We start from the raw sequence: 19,987 nt of genomic DNA, 5'->3' as shown, positions 1-19,987 counted from the left end.
GTGGATCATACCTTGGGACCCTATGGATGGATATCAAATACAGAAAAGAAATGGCCGTAACACAGCCATTTTGATCAAATCATTACAAAAATTGGCGTGCATATATATGTGATAGGGATTAATACCTTATATGTACCAACTTTCAATGCAATCACGCCCGGCATTGCTGAGAAATTTATGTGAACAAATGCACAGTCGTCAAATATAGGAAACAAAATGGCTGCCATGCAGCCATTCTAGACCCGATCAAAACAAAATCAATGTACATATATATGACATATAGAGTAATCTATGTACCAAGTTTGAATGGAATCGCTTCTAGCATCACTGGGAAATTTGCGTGAACATATGCACCGACATCAAATACAGGAATCAAAATGGCCGCCAGACAGCCATATTGGATCAGATCGTAAAACAAATTGACATGCATATGTATGGCATAGGTAATAATCCTTGTACCAAGTTTGAACGAAATCGCTCCAGGCGTCTCTGAGATATCTGCGTGAACGAACGGATGAACAGACGGACGCACGGACATGACCTAACCTAAACAAATCAAAAAGGATATGAATAACGTCATTGCATCCCAGATGCTAACATCTGATTCAGTGTTTTTAGTTACATGTAGGTTTAGGAACAAAGAATGATGGTTTGGGAACGCCAACATTCAGCATTCAATGGGGCATCCTGATCAAATGAAACAGAAATTTGACAGTATCAACAAGCTTTGAACAACTCATAACATAACCTGAGTTGACTGGCTTGAAATTCACGTCATGGCAAGTTGCGAATGGAAAATGTTTGACCCTGATAAAACTTCATTTTTCAAAATATTTGACAGTCAAAATTTTACTTTCTTTTGTGGTAATATTACTATGTATACGGTACACGTACATGTACGCGAATGTGGCATTCATCTGAAAATTTTATGAGGTACAAGTACTTAAATCCTCACCAGAGGGTTTTTCCACGATGTGAATTTGAGTCACTGGTGAATCTCCAACACTGTTGTACATGACCACGCTCACTGTGTAGGATCTGAATACACTCAAATCTGTTGAGAAAAACACATTAAATTTTACAATCAGTTTTGTGACAGATTGATTTTGTGGATTAATTGTGAGAAAAGGCAGTTGTTTGACTGTGTAAACCTCACAAATATATAGCAACCTTCCCATGTGATTGGGAAACCTTTACACAAATGACCATGTAATTCCTGTTACATTATCACAGTACTAGAGATTTCCCATAATGCATCATGATTTGTACCAACGTAGATTCCCCGTGTGAAGTCTACCATGTCTCCCATGTGTAGACAAATACCTGGACTAGTTGCAAAAATTCTGAAAACGTACTTTTAAGTACACCTTTCTTCTCAATTCCCATTTTAAAGGATTACAAAAATTGTGCTTGATTGAGAGAGGAGATAGCATTTTTGTAAATTTTCCACTGATTGTGTCCTCAGCCATACAGAATAAAGTGGCTGAAAGTAGGGAGACTAGTTGCACCTGTTTTATGAAACAAAAGGTATTGATTTTTTCCAAATAGAAAAGACAAAAGAAATTTACATGCTAACTTTTTTCAGAGAATGACCCCTTCAGTTGGTCATAACTTGCTACCCAAAACTGTGACATTTGTAGTACCTGCAGAATGTGACTTTTATCGTGATCTAACAGTTTCTTTGAAATTTATACTGCATATTTCAACGTACTTTTAATAAATATAATTTATCAATTATTTTGAGACTGGAACATTATTGCTTTTATGCAGAACTGAAAAAGTTATAAGAAAACTAACGTCGTTGGTACAAATCGAACAGGATTGTGGGTAATTTATTGTACTGTGCATTATGCTACACGAAGCCTAGCTGCATGATGCCCATGCAATCTCAATGATAGGTTGCTCTTGAGTTTCTTGTACCTGTATCTCACAGGTTGTCTTTCAGCTTGATGAAGGCAGAGTTTGCCCCTTGGGGACAGATATTTTTGACTCAATCTTAGTTTTTTGAAAATCAATTTTCCCACAGAGTTAACACAGGGACGACGGCCATTTTGAATTTCAAATGTCGGTAAATGTAAGTTAAACTCAAGGTAACCTCTGATTTTGCTTTGATCAGAGAATGGTTGACAGTTTCATAATTGAAAGCATGATGAGCAAAATCTTAAATCGTTCAATTTTGAGGTGCATATATTCTCAGTTTGTTCACCGTACTCATAATCCATACAACATGTACCGGTATAATATAAAGTTGCTCATGAATATTGCACTGGTCATGTGTAGATAAATCTTCATCTACACCTTACATTCATAATAATTCTTCGGCAATGATCAAGTAAAATATGAATACCAGGACAATTTGTTTCTCTGAAAGCATCAAATTGTTCATATTTACTGGATCACAGAAAGCTGATGGCGCATTTAAACTGTGGCATAATCACACTTTAACCTCACTTAAAGACTTAACATGTTCAACCCAATTCCCTGTAAACAAATCCACAATCACCATTGCTTACAATGGGTTTGGGCTGACCATTGTGGTGAAAGGGTTAAAGTTTGGACTTGTAGCCAATGTAAGCAGTGTAAAATGTATTCTTGCAACTGATAAGCCTTTTGTAGATTTCAGTTAACACAGAACTAATGTCATTGCTGCTTACAAAAGTTACCTGCTTGTAACAAACTTAAGACAAGTTCTGTTTTCAACTTTGTGACAAGTGTACAGACCATATGGCTCTCCACCTTGTCACATCCGTGTCTGACAAGCTTGTCAACATGGTTGAAATGAAACTTACACAAGCATGGGGCAAATTTGAATCTTACAAGCTTGTAACAATTAAAAAGGTTCAGGAAAGTGGAAGGTTGAGAATTAGGTCAAAGTAATTAAATTCTTTGTTTTGCGTCCACTCTAAATGGGAAAAGGTACGCGTCTAAGCGGCTGAAAAACACACACAATAAATTAACACAATCTAATTTTGATGGCAGCAAATAAAAAATTGTAACAAAATTTTAGTTCAGAAAAGCTAAGCGGTCATGTCCTAAAATTTCCAATTCAAATACACTGTGTGTGTTTTTCAAGAAAACCTTAAAAACCTAAGCGGGTGGGGACGCAAAAGAAAGAATTTAATTACTTTGGCCTTAAAAGGTTGTAACAAGGTCGTGGAACACTATGTGTATCTGCTGGTATATTCTTCTATCAAAGGTTGTATCAAGGTTGTAAATTACCCATCAGCCTTTGCTTCACTGCCAGCATTATTGCTGTCCGTTGCCATAGGCAACTATATGGAGCCCAGTTGGGGTCATCATGCCACAGGCACTCAGTGCCACATTTGCGGGATATTAACCAGATTTGACTAATTTGGTAACACAGTGACTTCATTATTTATTAAAAGAACCAATATTGTATGTGTTACATGTGTAGGTTTGGCAATCATGAATGAGACAACAACATGCTAGAGAGTATGTGTACCGGTACACAATGTATGTCCTCAATTATGGCTGGAATATGGCTCTCATCACCAAGCCTCTATTTGAACAACCCTACCAACAATCCAAAGTACATCGTTGGACTGAAAACTTACCTCTCTCATAACCAAGCCTCTATTTGAATTACCCTACCCACAATCCAAAGTACATCGTTGGACTTAAAACTTACCTCTCTCATCACCAAGCCCTCTATTTGAAATACCCTACCCACAATCCAAAGTACATCGTTGGCAGTGTGCAAAATTAACGTCGGTCCGACGGTCTGAGACCGACAGATTTCTCGTCGGGCCGAAAGTTTCAGCAACATGTCGGTCCTTATGACCGACTGGAATTTGGAATAAATAATTAAAATTTCTCCGTCAAGACCTGTAACAGATGCAGATGATGACTGACTTTGAATCATGTAATTCAGACTTGAATGCCATGCACCTATTTATGTTTTCCACCGAGGGAGTGGGGGGCAACAGGGTTGATCGCACTTCGTGTCCTGGTAGTAGGGAATTTGCTACGGTACGCCGGACAGGGAGGGGGGTTGACAATGTCGCAACATAGTGATGTTTTATTTTGCGACATTTTACATTTACTAATAGTCTAATCCCTGCGATCGGCGCGCAAAGCACAGTGCAGCTAATATAATTATATTCAGATCAGTATGAATCGTCCGTTGTTACATGCAGAGGAAAAACGAACAAAAGGGTGAACTCAGCAGTTAACGTTTAAACAAAATTTATTACAAAAATAAAACTAATTGCTAAGTCAGGGATAGAGTACAAGCTTTAAAGTGTACAGATTACTTATCTCAGCTGGGACGGCAAAGCTCCAGTCTCAGAGTTGTAACAGTCAGTGGATGAATGAACAGTCCTTGCAGGCTTGAAGCTGCACAAAGTCCACAGTATAAATCCAGCGTTGGCAGTGAAGGTCTTAAAAAGTCTTGAGAATGACTACTGCTGGAGTTTAGTAACACACAAGAGACACGATCCCAAAAGTCTGACTGGAAGCTGAGCACGTCCCTTTTATAAAGGCATATAAGAACAATCTAGAACTTTATTGACATGCTAATTACTGTTCTAAAATTATCTCTCTTACACAACTAATCAACTTTCCAGAACATTCCAAACATGACTCATTGAATTCAAGGTTGTGAGGTCATTAAGGGCAGTGACCTTGAGAATGTTCTAGACTAATTGAACTCAGGTCATGATGAGTGTGGGGAAATGACCTACATAACACACCCCCTCTTCAAAAAAAAAAAAATTTTAAAAGAAAAATTTTTTTTTTGCAAATGTAATCTTGAAAAAGATTTAAGTACTCAATTTTTTTTTTTTTTTTTTTTTTTTTTTTTACTCTAAAGTAAAACTTCTTGAAAGCGAACAACAATAAACTCTAAATACGAGAGAGACAGTCTGCAATTAAATTGTCTCTGCCTTTGATATGTCTAATATCAAGATTAAACTCCTGTAACATTAAACTCCATCTTAGCAATCCCTGATTTTTGCCTTTTAATTTCTGCAGAAACACAAGATGGTTGTGATCAATATAAACCACTATTGGCTGATGTGAGGAAGTAACATAAACTTCAAATAGCTGTAAAGCTAATGTCAAAGATAAACAATCCTTTTTAATTGTAGATTAGTTTCTCAAGCTTTGTTAAATTTGCATGAAAAGTAGCAAAGAGGATGATTGATACCATGACTATCCTCTTGCAATAAAACAGCACCAGCAGCCGTATCACTAGCATCTACAGCTAATTTGAATGGCAAAGTGAAATCTGGTGCAGACAACACTGGGGCACTTTGCAGTATGGCTTTAAGTGTATCAAATGCCTGTTGGCATTGCTCTGACCAAACAAACTTTACTTTCTTTTTAAGTAAGTTAGTCAAAGGCTCTGTAATTGTGGAGAAATTTGGACAGAATTTTCTGTAGTAACCAGCCATACCGAGAAAGCGCATCAGTTGTCGTTTGCAGTTTGGTATGGGAAAACTTGAAATGGCACTGATTTTGGCATCAACAGGTTTTACCTCACCCTGTCCTACAGTATGTCCGAGGTAAGTCACCCTCGCCCAACCAAACTCAGATTTGGCAAGGTTGACAGTCAACATTGCTTTACTCAGTCTCTCAAAGAACTTAAGCATGAGCTTGATGTGTTCCACAGGTGTCACTATACAGGACAACGTCGTCAACGTAAGCTGCACATCCGTCTAGCCCGGATATGACGTCATTGATCATCCGTTGGAACGTTGCCGGAGAGTTCTTCATTCCAAATGGCATCACCTTGTACTGGAACAATTCGTCTGGTGTAACAAAGGCGGATATTTCACGAGCACGATCCGTCAGAGGGACTTGCCAAAATCCCTTCAGAAGGTCAAATTTCGTCACATACTTGGCTTTTCCCATTCGGTCGATGCAATCATCAATCCTCGGGATTGGGAAAGTGTCTGTCTTTGTTTAAGTGTTTACTTTCCTGTAGTCCGTGCACATACGATAACTGTGATCTGATTTGGGAACAAGTATGCACGGCGAACTCCAGTTACTTTTACTGGGTTCAATAAAGTCATTGTCCAGCAGGTATTTGACTTCTTCCTGGAGATATTTCGCTTTTGTTGGATTCAGTCTGTATGGATGTTGTTTTACAGGCTTACTGTCCCAACATCAACATCGTGATAGATGACGTTTGTCCTCGTTGGAACATCTTGAAACAGGTGTTTATATTCGTGGAGCAGTTCTTTCACCTGTTGTTGTTGTTCTGGCTGGAGGTGTGCCAACTTTGTAGACTCCAGCTTCTCCAGGATTTCTGAGTTCTGAAGCTTGACCGAGCCCAGCTTTGAGTTTAGAGTATTTTCACTCAAGTCAGTTTCAGTATCACTATCTTCATAATGGCCAGAACTGACGGTACTGACAGGCTGAGTTATAGTAGGATTATCCCTATCCAAATATGGCTTAAGCATATTTATGTGACATAGCTGTTTTTGTTTTCGCCTGTCAGGTGTTATTATGATGTAATTTAAATCACTCAATTTCTTATCAATTAGATATGGCCCAAAGTAACGAGCATGGAGTGGTTTGCCAGGAATTGGAAGTAGAACAAGAACTTTTTGACCTGGTTTAAACTTCCGTTTTGAGGTGCTTTTATCATATTTCGTTTTCATTGACTGCTGATGACTCAAGATTTTCTCTGGCTAATTCACATGCTTTAGAGAGTTTTGTACGAAAATCTTACACATATTGCAAAATATTCAGACAATCATCGTCTGATAGGAATTTCTCTTTAACGAGCTTAAGTGGGCCACGGACTGTATGTCCAAATACAAGCTCAAATGGGCTAAAACCAAGAGACTCCTGAATCGACTCTCTAACAGCAAAGAGCAGAAAATGAATTCCTTCATCCCACTGCTTCTCTGTGTCAAAACAGTAGGTCCTAATCATGTTTTTCAAAGTTTGATGAAATCGCTCAAGAGCACCCTGACTTTCTGGATGATAGGCGGATGACCTATACTGTTTAATGCCTAGCTGATCCATTACTTGTTGAAAAATTCCAGACATAAAGTTGGAGCCTGATCGGACTGGACACATTTAGGGAGGCCAAATAAAGTGAAAAATTTGACTAAAGCTTTCACTATAGTCTTTGTCTTTATATTTCTCAGTGGTATGGCTTCTGGGAACCGAGTTGATGTACACATTATTGTCAGCATGTACTCATTTCCTGATCTTGTTTTTGGTAGGGGCCCAACACAGTCTATTAGTATCCTACTAAATGGTTCTTGAAATGCAGGAAATGGCTGTAAAGGGGCCTTTGGAATGGTCTGATTTGGCTTTCCTACCATTTGACATGTGTGACAAGTTTTACAGAAATGTGCTACATCCTGCCTGAGATTAGGCCAATAAAAGTGACTGAGAATTTTATGATAAGTTTTCCTGACTCCTAAGTGACCAGCCCAGGGGGTTTCATGGGCCAGGCGCAATATTTCAGCACGGTAGGGCTTTGGAACCACAATTGATGTTTTATAGCCCAATCGTCATCAACCAAAACATCTGGAGGTCTCCATTTACGCATGAGAATACCAGATTTTGTATGATAGGAAACAGAGCTATCTGAAGTTTTACCTTCATCATCTACCCTGTCAAACAAAGACAAAATATCTGGGTCTTTGTGTTGTTCTGCAATGAGATTTGATCTGGAAAATGTCTGACTTTGGTCAGCAGAAGTTTTACTGGAAGTTTCAAATCCACGAGGGATAACGGAATGATCCGTGTCAAACACCTGACTGAGAAAGGTGTCATTTAAGGTGAAGTACTACGAATTACGTCAAAATTAAGTTGTGGTGTCATTTTCTTGAAACTTTGCACAAATATTCTTGGAAGTTGTGCAAGTGCAAAAATAAAATAAAAAATGGGGGTCACCACGCTCGTTTCCATGGAAACGGACGTTAAAATGGCGTCGTTAGAAATAAATAAAAATGATATAATTCACTTAAACTGAAGAAAGCAATTATAAAACGCTTAGCAAATGAGTTAATTTTAATAAATACCAAGAATTAAGATCCATATCTATCGAATGTATAGTTTTCATGATGTTTGTAAAGAAATTTTAACATAAGTATCGATTACAAAATGACGATATCGAAATTATATCACTACATAATTTTCGAACTTTCTTCCTGTTGCTTTGAATGGTGTCATTTTGACCAAACTTGGCGAATAAAATCCTGACATAATACCATTTAGTTTACACTTTTAATAAAAGGGTGTCACCACGCTACTTTTTGCAATATCTCCAGTTGAATGGGTAATATGTGCCATGTAAATGGGAGAGAAATGTTAATTTTTCGCTCATATTGAATAAAAACCAGCTTCCTAGGGGGTCAAAATATGACAAGGTTAAAGGTCACATGTATTTCTAAGAGACTGGGTCAAAAAATTAGGTAAAAGCGCAATTTCAACAATGACAGGTAATGTTAAATACATGCGCTACAAAATAATCCATTTGCGGCAGGCTGGAGTTAAATCTGCGCAGAAATGTTCTAAAGCGTGTGCGCGTCCGAATTCGTCGCCCTTTACCTTAAGTCAACATCTGTGACATTATTTTTGAGAGTATTTTGATTCTCGGAAGTTTTCTTGACATGGCTCGAGTAATAGCACATGAAGGAAATAAATCGGGTATCTCTTGTTCAATTGGCTCTGGATCCTGATCTAAACTAGGATTATCAGTCACAAGTGGATTAGTAATGACCTTGTCCCCAGCAAGGTCGTTTCCAAGAAGAAGGTAAATTCCTTCAAAAGGCAAAAAAGGCCTAATACCTAAAGTCACAGGTCCAGAAACAAAGTCCGAAGACAAATAGACATTATGGAGAGGAACAGGAATGAAGTCATTGCAATCTACCCCCTTAATAAGAACTTTAGAACCTGAAAATGACTTTTCAGAAAACGGCAGGATATCTGCAACAAAAGAGACTGGAAGCCCCGGTATCTCTTAAAATTTTGACGGGTAGCGAAAGAGAAATCACTAGAGAGTGATATAAAACCATCATGAATAAATGGCTCGAAAATACCCGTAATGCTATCTTGAGAAGAATTGACCTTGACCTCATTAATTGGGGATGAGAGGGGTTTAACCGCAGAAAATGTGTTGCACACATTATTAGACTCTAATTGAGTTGATGAAGAAATAAAGCCGGTTGGCTTAGATCCACTTTGACCACTTTGACCTTCACGTTTTCTTTTCAATTTGAAACACTCTGACATTAAATGGCCGTCTTTCTTACAATAATTACAAGAAAGTGTACCGAACTCTTTGTCAGAAGGAGATCGAGACTTGGGATCTGATGATGTGGGAGTGTTACTTGAACTCTGTGAACTGTTGTCATTTGATTTTCTACTCTCCTTTGAAAAATTCTTGGATGAAAAGAAGGAGTTAAATTTACCTGCATTGTTTCTGTAGGAAAAGGACTGGGATGGTTTGCTGAGAAATGAAGATTTGTGGGTCAATGAATAATCATCGGCCAAACGTGCAGCAACCTCCAATGTATCTGATTTTTGTTCATTGATAAATGTCTTGATGTCACTCCGGATGCACCTTTTAAATTCCTCAATCAAAACAAGTTGTCGTAATTTGTCATAATTCTGACTGACCTTTTCAGAAGAACACCAACGATCAAACAGTTGTTCTTTTGTTCGAGCAAATTCAACGTAAGTTTGATCTTTCACTTTCACAATCCTAAATTTCTGACGGTACGCTTCAGGCACAACTCATAACCCTTGAGAATTAATTCCTTCACAGAATCATAATTTGAAGCCTGCTCTACTGACAACTGAATGTAAATTTCTCTGGCTTTACCCACCAAAGCACTCTGCAAAAGCATAGACCAGGATCCTTAGGCCAGTTCAGACTCTGAGCAATTTTCTCAAAATGAAGGAAATATTTATCAACATCCTTTTCTTGGAAAGGGGGAACTAACCTGAAATGCTTAGTGATGTCAAACTTGTCTGAAGGGAAGAATTTTCCTGACTGTCCAAGCTCTAAACGTTTTATTTCTACCTGTAATCGCTGTTCTTCTAATCGCAATTCTTTTTCTCTCTGTCTTTCTTCCATTTCTAACTGCATTTGTATTTTTTCTTTTTCTAATGCCTGTCTCTCTTTTTCCATTTGTAATTCTAGTTTCTTGATCTCCAAATTTGTCTGCATTTCTAATTCTAATTTTCTGAGTTCAGAGGTAGACTCGGGCTCATAATCTTTCAGGGTGGATTCCTCAAATTGGCCTAAATCAACTAGATGTTTGGCAATACGGTACTGTATTTCCCTCTTGCGCATAGATCTTTTGACTTCTACTTTAAGGAAATTGGCCAGTGTTATGAGGTCGTCTTTTCTGAGGGAATCAAATGTGTCCTGATCAAGGTCATCCATTTCCTCTGGTTTAAATTCCGCATGATTCAATTTCGCTGAGTTCACAGAATACTGTAGTTTTTAAAAAAGGCAGGCAAAATGTTGTCAAACGGCTCAAAATATTCGTATCCCGGACGAGCCCCCAATTTGTTACGTGCAGAGAAAACGAACAAAAGGGTGAACTCAGCAGTTAACGTTTAAACAAAATTTATTACAAAAATAAAACTAATTGCTAAGTCAGGGATAGAGTACAAGCTTTAAAAGTGTACAGACTACTTATCTCAGCTGGGACGGCAAAGCTCCAGTCTCAGAGTTGTAACAGTCAGTTGGATGAATGAACAGTCCTTGCAGGCTTGAAGCTGCACAAAGTCCACAGTATAAATCCAGCGTTGGCAGTGAAGGTCTTAAAAAGTCTTGAGAATGACTACTGCTGGAGTTTAGTAACACACAAGAAACACGATCCCAAAAGTCTGACTGGAAGCTGAGCGCGTCCCTTTTATAAAGGCATATAAGAACAATCTAGAACTTTTATTGACATGCTAATTACTGTTCTAAAATTATCTCTCTTACACAACTAATCAACTTTCCAGAACATTCCAAACATGACTCATTGAATTCAAGGTTGTGAGGTCATTAAGGGCAGTGACCTTGAGAATGTTCTAGACTAATTGAACTCAGGTCATGATGAGTGTGGGGGAAATGACCTACATAACACCGTGCATGCAGATTCTAGCAAAGGAATAGATTGATTGGTGCAACAATGCGATACAATATTATAATAATACTCGTCTAGTGAGTGTACCCCTGGTAATGTTAGCATATCGGTGTTATATGATGACACACCCAACACCACCAGTATCACTTCACTAGTTCCACACTTCAACTTTTCGGAATTATAATACAGCCCTCATTTTATCAAACTGACTCAGTTTTCTTTACTTTGATTTTCAATAGAAGCGTTCAAAACATAAACGGTTCATAGAGGAGTTTAATATGCTGCTGCAGCAAGATTTTATTGGAAAAATACACATGACAAACGCCGCTCTCATTTTGCTATCGAGATCGAGCGTATAGAAATTTGCAGACAACATGAACGGCACACGTCACTTGCGGAAATGAATGCATAATTTCTGATCGAAAAGTTTTGCCTGAGCGATTGCTGGGTCTCATCGCCCTTTGAAAGCTTTAAGTTATTAAAATGACTCTGAAAAGTTTGACAGACACTCAATACTGCTGAAAAACATCGCGACACGATCAGTTAATGATACTGTAAAATCTTAAAAGACGCAATTTTTGCGACATTTAGGCTACAGCCCAGGATGACGGTGAGTTTTGCACGCCAGTTGTAAAACGGTATATATCGAAATAATTTGAAGCCCTACTCTGGCCTCTGAGAGTGAGTATACAAGACGGATCGTGCAACTCGACAAAACTGTTACGACAAGGCCGCTTTGTTTTATAAAATGTACAACAGTCGGCCTTGTGAATTTTGAGCTGAAGACCAACGAGCAAGCAAAATGTTCTACGGCGTCCACAAACAAACGCAGCGAAACGTAAACTTGCATGTCGACTGCAGGTAGCACATTGCGCTGTCGTGTAACATCTAGTCCTTATATCGGGCGTACATGTAGTTCAAAACCATGGAGCTAAAAGATACCTCCATGTTCAAAACCAAATATGTTTAGTCGACAGCACTGTTCTCGTAGTAGATTTTTGTCTTAATGTCAATTTATCTAATATGTATACCGTATACTATTTTAATGAAAAGACTTGTATGAAAAAAACAATCTAGAAAAAGTAACGATACTTGTCCTTTTGATTAAAAGTATAACTTCATCTGTTTCTTCATGAATGCAACAGAGGCCACATTTAAGCATATTTATTTTTTGAAAAATGTTGAACTTAAGTAATCCATACGTCATATCAAAATACAAACCAGTTATTTTTTCCCTTCTGTTTTACATTATAATAAAAGGATGTAGTGATCAATGTTTACATAAAAAATTTATTCATACACTCCCCTTACTCATGACTGTTTTCAGGGTACTAATTAAGCTATTCACTCACTCTTCTACCACTCGTGTTGGCTAATTTCAGAAAAGATTTTCAGCTCGCCAAACATTTCCAAATCACAATATCACATGCCCTAGTGTAGTGCACAATTGAGAAATCCATGCGCATGACAGTGAGGAAGATAAGGGCTGTGATCTTTTTCAGATTCCAGATCATGTAGTTGAATGATTCATGATCATTCACTTACACTATTCTGCTATCTATGTGAATAATATTCCTTTGGAGTGAATACTTGCTGACTCTATTAATAAAAGGACATGGAAAATTAAAGATTACAACATTCAAAAGCATAGTATTGGTGGAGAGAGTGTTGATTTTAATGGTAATACAGGTCGTCAACAACTGCATTTACTGAGGACCAGCAGTTTTCTGTAAGGACCTGAAGCTTTGGCTTGGTGCAGGTCCTTATGACCTGAAGCTATTTTCTCTTAATTTCGCACACTGATCGTTGGACTTAAAACTTACCTCTTACATCAACAGACCTCAATTTCAATTACCCTTACCAAAATTTTAGGCCTCTCGCAAACTGTTACAGCAAATTTGCCGCAAGATTTGCAGTAAATTTGCAGCAAATTATTTTCTGCAAATAAGCAGGCGATTCGTTTTCAGATGCAAATTAGATTTCTTCTGAACTTGCTGCAAATATGCAGCAAACTCCCTGCCGCAACGTTGCTGCAAACTCTTTGCAGGAAATTTGTGGCACAATCCTTTGCAGCAACTTCCGGCAAATTAATTTGAATGTTACTGAAAATTTGCCGCAAACTCAATACAGCACATTATTTTCCATGTTACTGCAAATTTGCTGCAAATAACACATGCAAAATTTCCTTCAAAAGTTGGTATAATTCCACAACAGTCAGCTGTGGATCAGTAATAGTAAGAAAACTAAATACATATATTGAAAACCAAAGAAGCAACACAATATTAAGCAGCAAAATTTATTGTATTGTACCACATGTTTCAAAATTTTATCTTCTCCAAAAATATAATAAGTTCAGTTCAGATATGTACACACAGTTGTAAAATCACTTGTAGACATGGCCAATGAAAACCTAACAAATCTTAAGGCAGACTGTGGACAGCACAAAGATGTGTTTTATCCAACTAAGCTCTGAAATACCAGTTTCACGAGAAACAATGGTCAGCGCAAATAGTTATTATTTAATAAAAAGACAACAGAGAAATAAAAAGGTTAAATTCAAATTGTGGTACAATTTATTTTATATGCCATGTTCATTTCATGCCACATAAGTGTCTTCAAGATATTTTCTTTTGGCTTCAGAAGTTTCATGTAACATTTACATTACTGTCAAAGGCTGCGATTTGGCTTTCTGTTCTCTGAATTTCTTGTCCCTTTAATTAGAGAACCAGCAATGCATTCTGAAAAATACAAATCGTTCAGGGAAGAGTGTAAGTCTTTTACCGTTTGACCAAACATTGTAAATTTCATGAAAGAAATCAATAATTATTTGAAAATGAGACAAAATCAAGTTGAAAAATTGATGCAGAAAAATGCATAAATATTCACGATCGGTATTAAATTAATAATGATTTAATGGCCGACAACGGACAACTCGCCGTATGTTGTTTACATACACGACGGCGACAATCTGCAAAAATCTCAGCACTTAGTTACTGTAACTGTTGTGAAACGAAAGTGAATTCAGTATGAATCAGTTCTCAACGAAAATTTATCTGTAGGTAAACATAGGAATACAAGGATTACAGAACATAATAGTGCTGAACATGCAAATATAGTCAGCATCTTTACTGCTTTTCGCATTCACAAATTTAGAACTCTGTCTGTCCCTGGTACTGTATACACGTTTTTCCAACACTATAATATCATTTGAATGGCAATTCCATAGAAAGATCACAAAATTGTCTACTAGATAACTCCCTGATCACAAGTACACAGCTGATGGTACAAAAATCTAACTTCGCGCCAATCAAGCCTCATGACATTAACGTGGTTGCGGTTAATACGAATTTCATACTGCACATCGTATCTGCGCACGCGTACGAACGTTCTTTCTGCGAGCGTTTCTTTCCGGAAGTGGTTTTTGTCGCGATACAGCATACAATTACTTTGAGGTGCGACTTTCAAATCTGGTTTGTCAAAACAGTTGACACCAATATAGCAAACTTTGTGTAACAGGCCCATTTTAATGTGGGATTATTTGCAGTATTTAACTGAACTAAACTTTATTTAATACCTATTAGAAAAAGTTTCGAATATATCAAACTAACAGGATCTGTCGCTAGAGGGCGCTTCAGTGTAGCATTTTTGTTTTAAAAATGCCCATATCTTAAAAATAGTGACAACATCACTGTTCGCTCCCATATAGTTATCAAAACAAGTCAACAATTGTATGAAACATGGACATACATATACAGACAGACTGACATACACAGACTGGCACAGAGTGATGACATTGACCAAAGTGTGCCTTGGCCCATGGAGAGTGATAAAGATATAACAAACAGCTGAATGTAAGATGAAATAGTTAAGTATAGGCCTATACAGGCACTGAGAGTGAATATGTTACAGCAATTTGATTAGTTTCTTTTCCTTTTCTACTTCTGTGATAATATTTAAGACAATCAATCTGCAAGGCAGTTTATGTATTGACAAATATGTTATCTTTTACAAGCACACAGTAAACTGTTCTTGATTTTTCATTTGCAATATTTGACATAGACTGAAATACATAACATGCAACCGATGTTTACACTTTGCCCATACACCAGATACATGGAGAAATTTCAACATACAATCATCAACTCAAAAACCCTACAGGAAAAAGTCAACATTGTTTTCTTCCAGAACAGCTGGTACATGTATATCCACATCTGGAACAACTTACAAACTTAACCAATTACACAAGGATGATGACACAAGAGATAAAGTTAAACTGTGGTGAACTTGACTATTCCTTTCAAATCCTTACCTAACTTGACATCTTAAACTAAAATACACTGCATGGTTAATTGTGCACAAAAATACATCAGGGTGGACCATTTGATAAGGGATGGTGTCTGGAAGATCGATGAGGTACATTATCTTTTTTATCCGATCCATTGTACATTCTTTTTTCCCCACTCTCCCACCTTTTCTTTTGTCAAACCTTCTCTGGCTGAATTCTTTATTGGCATTTTTTTGGAATTTTTCAAAATCTGCCAGGATTTTTTTACCGCATTCCAACACCAAATACAGTTTACCATATCAAAATGCTTACTAATTCACCACATTATATACTCTTAGTTCCAGTAGGTATAAAATTACCAAAAAAAATCTTAAAAATACAAAATGAAAGATATCCCAGTAAAACTGAAAGTTTCGCAAAGTTGCCCCAAAAATTCAAAATTACAGAAATAAACTTAATTTAATATATCTTACTAACAAAAACCCTAAGGACCGGTTTACTAAATATCAAAGCAATCAGACTGGTAAATTTGAGAAACAAATTTTTGACCAAAAATGAGAAAAATTGCCTCCCAAAATACAAAATTGAGATTTCATCCTAATTTTAAATATATCTAATTAACATAAATCCTAGGAACCATACACTAGATATCAAAGCTACCAGATCAGAAATTTTAGGAGAAAAATTTTTTGACCAAAAATGGCAAAAATTGCCCCCAAAAATAAAAAAAAAATTGCCAGTTTCAATATACCTTCAATACATTATATTGAGATTAATCTTAGATACCTGTATACCAAATACATGTATCAAAGCTATCAAATCAGCAGTTTTTGGATTAAAAAATTTTTTATCAAAATTTTGGAAAATTGCCCCAAAATTACAAATATGACAATATCAATACAATTTGTGCAAGCATGACTGAGGTCAGTCTGAGGAACATGAATAATAAGTTTCATAGCAATCAGACGAGTGATTTCAGAGAACAAGATTTTTTTTCTAAAAACGGAAAAAAAACCCTTAAAATACAAACATGCAAATTTCATCCCAATTTTTGTACACATAATTTAGAATACCTAAAGAAATCTGCATACCAAGTTTCAACCAAATCTGACCAATGCTTACTGAGTTTTAGCCATTTGCAGGATTTTTCCTTTTTTCCCCCTCATTTGCATATTTTTGGCACTGACATGTTCATTTGAACAAATTCACATCTCCACCCCTAGGTGCACCTGTACACCAAATACTAAGACAGTAGGTGCTACGGTTTAGGAGTTTTTGATGTGGACGGACTAACAGACATACATACATACATACATACACACAGACGCCATTTTGCCACCTTATACGAATACCTCCCATTTGCATATATATACATATGCATATATGGGAGCGTAAAAATTGTGCGGTGACCCCATTTTTTTCGTTTGATGCGAAATCTATATATTGTTGGGCTTAATGTATGAGAGTTTAAAGAAAACGTAGTTTTCAGATCATGACATTTGTAATGAAAATATCAAACTTTGCTCTTTTTATAAAAGCACTATTCATGGAAACGTTACTATATTTCTGATATTTTCAAAAGTAGATCACAAAACTAATATATTACAATACGGGGACTTGTGTCGTATAAAGTCTGTCAAATTGTTTTTACTTTATTTTATTATTCAATAACACTAGTTAATCGAATAATACAACATTTTAACCAATTTCAGCTAACTGTTTTCGCGGGACAACATAGAGGGCGCCATATCTCCAAAATTTGCAAGGGGACCATATTTTTTTATTTTACAATTTAACATATCTACCCCAGCTTGACATCTGTACAAAGTTTCAGAAAAATCCTGATTTCATTTTTTCTTACCAGCAAGCCACCTTAACGGAAGTGAGATCTATAAATCATTACGCGATTGATAATGTAGTCCAGATTTTAAATGCTGGAATTGACTCTACGTCTGCACCAATCCGTTATATATCATACTTAATATAGCATTTAATTCATTAGTTTAATGAAAATGGTTATTTTTACCACAGAAAGACTAAAAAGAGAGTACAAATTCTTTCAGCACGAAGAATCAATATCAATGCGCGAACTGAACTTGATGAACCGTGACCTGAGAGTGTAAACATGTCGGCTCCTTGTTGCTGGATACGAGGTACCTCGATACACAGATGTGTTTGACGTTGCAAGTAGGGCATTGGATTTGCGTACAGCGGCTCGGGATGGAGTGTAATCCTAAACCTCAAATTTGTGCTCGGCAATATAATTCTAATGCTGAAAACATGGACAAAAGCCTTTTACCTCAATTTCTCATCAGAAGGCAAGATTTTGTTAGCGACATCGATGGGACACAGACTGTGGATAGAGGGACTGTGAATGTACGTACCATAGGCCTACTATGATGTGATATTTAGCTAGCTTCGAGCACAGCCACTACTCTGCTTGGAGGGAGTAGTGGGTCCTTGCTTATACCAAACATTCAATGCATTGACATTTACTTGTCTGTTTCTACAATGAAAAGTTCTCATCAGTCGATATTTTTAAGGTACAGATTTGCAGTATACAAAAGTTTACGACGTGTCCTTACAGACCATCAGACGCACATTTCATTTGAAACTGGTTGCATTTTTGGTATCATTCGCAGAAAAAAAAAGGCTGTAACTTGCAAGACAGACAAGTCCCTGTTTTAAAAATTTGTTTTTTAAAAATTCAGTTGTCGATCCAACCATGATTTACTCAATCGGATTGTCAAAGGGTACTATTATTACATAATGTCACTACGGTATACTATAGATGCGCTCTTATATCCATGCAATGTCGCTGAGTTATGACTCTTTCACCAGTTTAACTGAAGTGTCCATTATATACCAGTTATTATAGGATTGTCTGTTACGAAAATAAATGAATATAAAATATAAATGAAAGATCGATTTTGCGTTGCTTGCATATGACCGGTCACAAAGTGCAATGGTACACACTATACTCCCTGGTAATGAAATAGTGGGCAATCTGTCAATCATGTGTTGCTGCATATTTGCAGCAATAACCTGGCTTGCCACAAATTTGTTGCAACTCAGTCGTTTACCGCAAATTTGCTGCAAACTGATTTTAGGGTTGCGGGAGGGTCACAGCTAGCTGCAAACTTCTGCAACTCCTTCCCGCAAGTGCACGCTATATGCTTGCTGCATATTTGCAGCGAACTTACGGCAAATTTGCAGTAGAAATAATTTTCGGTAAGGGTATCCTACCCACAGTCCAAAGTGGACTGTCAGTCTGTCAGACTTAAAACTACCTCTCTCATCACCAGGCCTCCCATTTCTATCATCCTACCCACAGTTCAAAGTGCATTCTCAGACTTAAAAAACTTACCTCTCTCATCTGGCCTGTTATTATCCTACCCACTGTGCAAAGTGCATTGGTAGAGTTAAACCTTACCTCTCTCATCATCTTGCCCTTTTTAATAAACTTTTATCTTGATATTTTTTACCTTAAAAGTGCCCATTTTCCCAACTTTTGTGGAATATCGGTAAATTTTTTTCAATACTTTTGTTGAGATAAAATTATGGTTATAATATTTGAATTTATACCACTTAGTTATTATCTTTGTTTAATACTATGTTACTTTCAGCATTGAAATATATGTATATTCAGAACAAAAATTCCTGAATCAGTCAGGTTTTCATCATAGAGAAATGTTGTTCCCTAAATATGATGAATATTGTTTGCAAATAAATTCTTTTCAAAGAAATGTACAAACATTTTGTTTGTAAAAAAGGGCAGTCCAAAATCTTTGAAAAATAGTGTCAATGACACTGTGCTCCCATTTTACAGAAATAATGAGTACTAGTACAAACATGACATTGCATTCCTACAGGTTGATTACTAAGAAAATTCCACTGCAAGTCCAAATTAATCTTATACCCAAGCAATATGAAATGCTCCATCTCATAATGACTTTTACATATCTGACAGAAAACAACCCTAGGATCAAGACTACCATGTTTTAAAGCAATCCAACAAATACTTTGGGAGAAAATGATTTTTTAAACAAAAAATGGGAAAAATTGCCCCAACAATACAAATATGAATATTTCACCAAAATTTTAACGAATCTGACAAAGGCAAACCCTGGGATAATACATACAAGTTTTCAAGGCAATGGGATGAGAGCTTTCAGAAAAAAAGATTTTTTGACCAAAAATGGGAAAATCGCCCCAAAATACAACTTTCAACATTTCACCACAATTTGAAGAAATGTAACTAAAGTCACTATAAAGAGCCTGCATACCAAGTTTCAACCAAATCTGGTCAGTGGTTACAGAGTTTTAGCAATTTGCAGGATTTTTCCTCTTTTTCCCGCCACATTTGCATATTTTAGACTTTGGCATATCATTTGAACAAATTCACATCTTCACCCCTGGGTGCACCTGTCCACCAAATACAAAGATGGCAGGTGCTGCAGTTTAGGAATTTTTAATGTGGATGGACATACATCCGCACATACTTACATACACACATACATACATACATATATACATACATACATACTGCATGCATGCATGCACAGTGTTTCAGCCAGCGTGCGGCATTGCGACATTTGACGCAATTTTTGGTTTTGTCCCCATAAAATAA

The 19,987-nt window shown here is 36.9% G+C and overlaps 1 protein-coding gene across 4 annotated transcripts in view; it reads right to left on the bottom strand.

Moving 5' to 3' along the window:
* Positions 1 to 19,987, bottom strand: part of LOC139137217 (interleukin-6 receptor subunit beta-like) — a 214,714-nt gene that overhangs the window by 69,214 nt on the left and 125,513 nt on the right. For all 4 annotated transcript variants that reach the window (XM_070705206.1, XM_070705207.1, XM_070705205.1 and 1 more), the window contains one exon: positions 956 to 1,054. In XM_070705206.1, coding sequence (XP_070561307.1) covers positions 956 to 1,054 — 99 coding nt within the window. The remainder of the gene's footprint in view (positions 1 to 955; positions 1,055 to 19,987) is intronic.

The sequence above is a fragment of the Ptychodera flava genome, chromosome 7 (assembly GCF_041260155.1).
Source record: "Ptychodera flava strain L36383 chromosome 7, AS_Pfla_20210202, whole genome shotgun sequence".
Taxonomy (NCBI): Eukaryota; Metazoa; Hemichordata; class Enteropneusta; family Ptychoderidae; genus Ptychodera; species Ptychodera flava.
The sequence above is the reverse complement of the archived record's forward strand: the minus strand, read 5'-3'. Positions and strand labels throughout refer to the sequence as shown.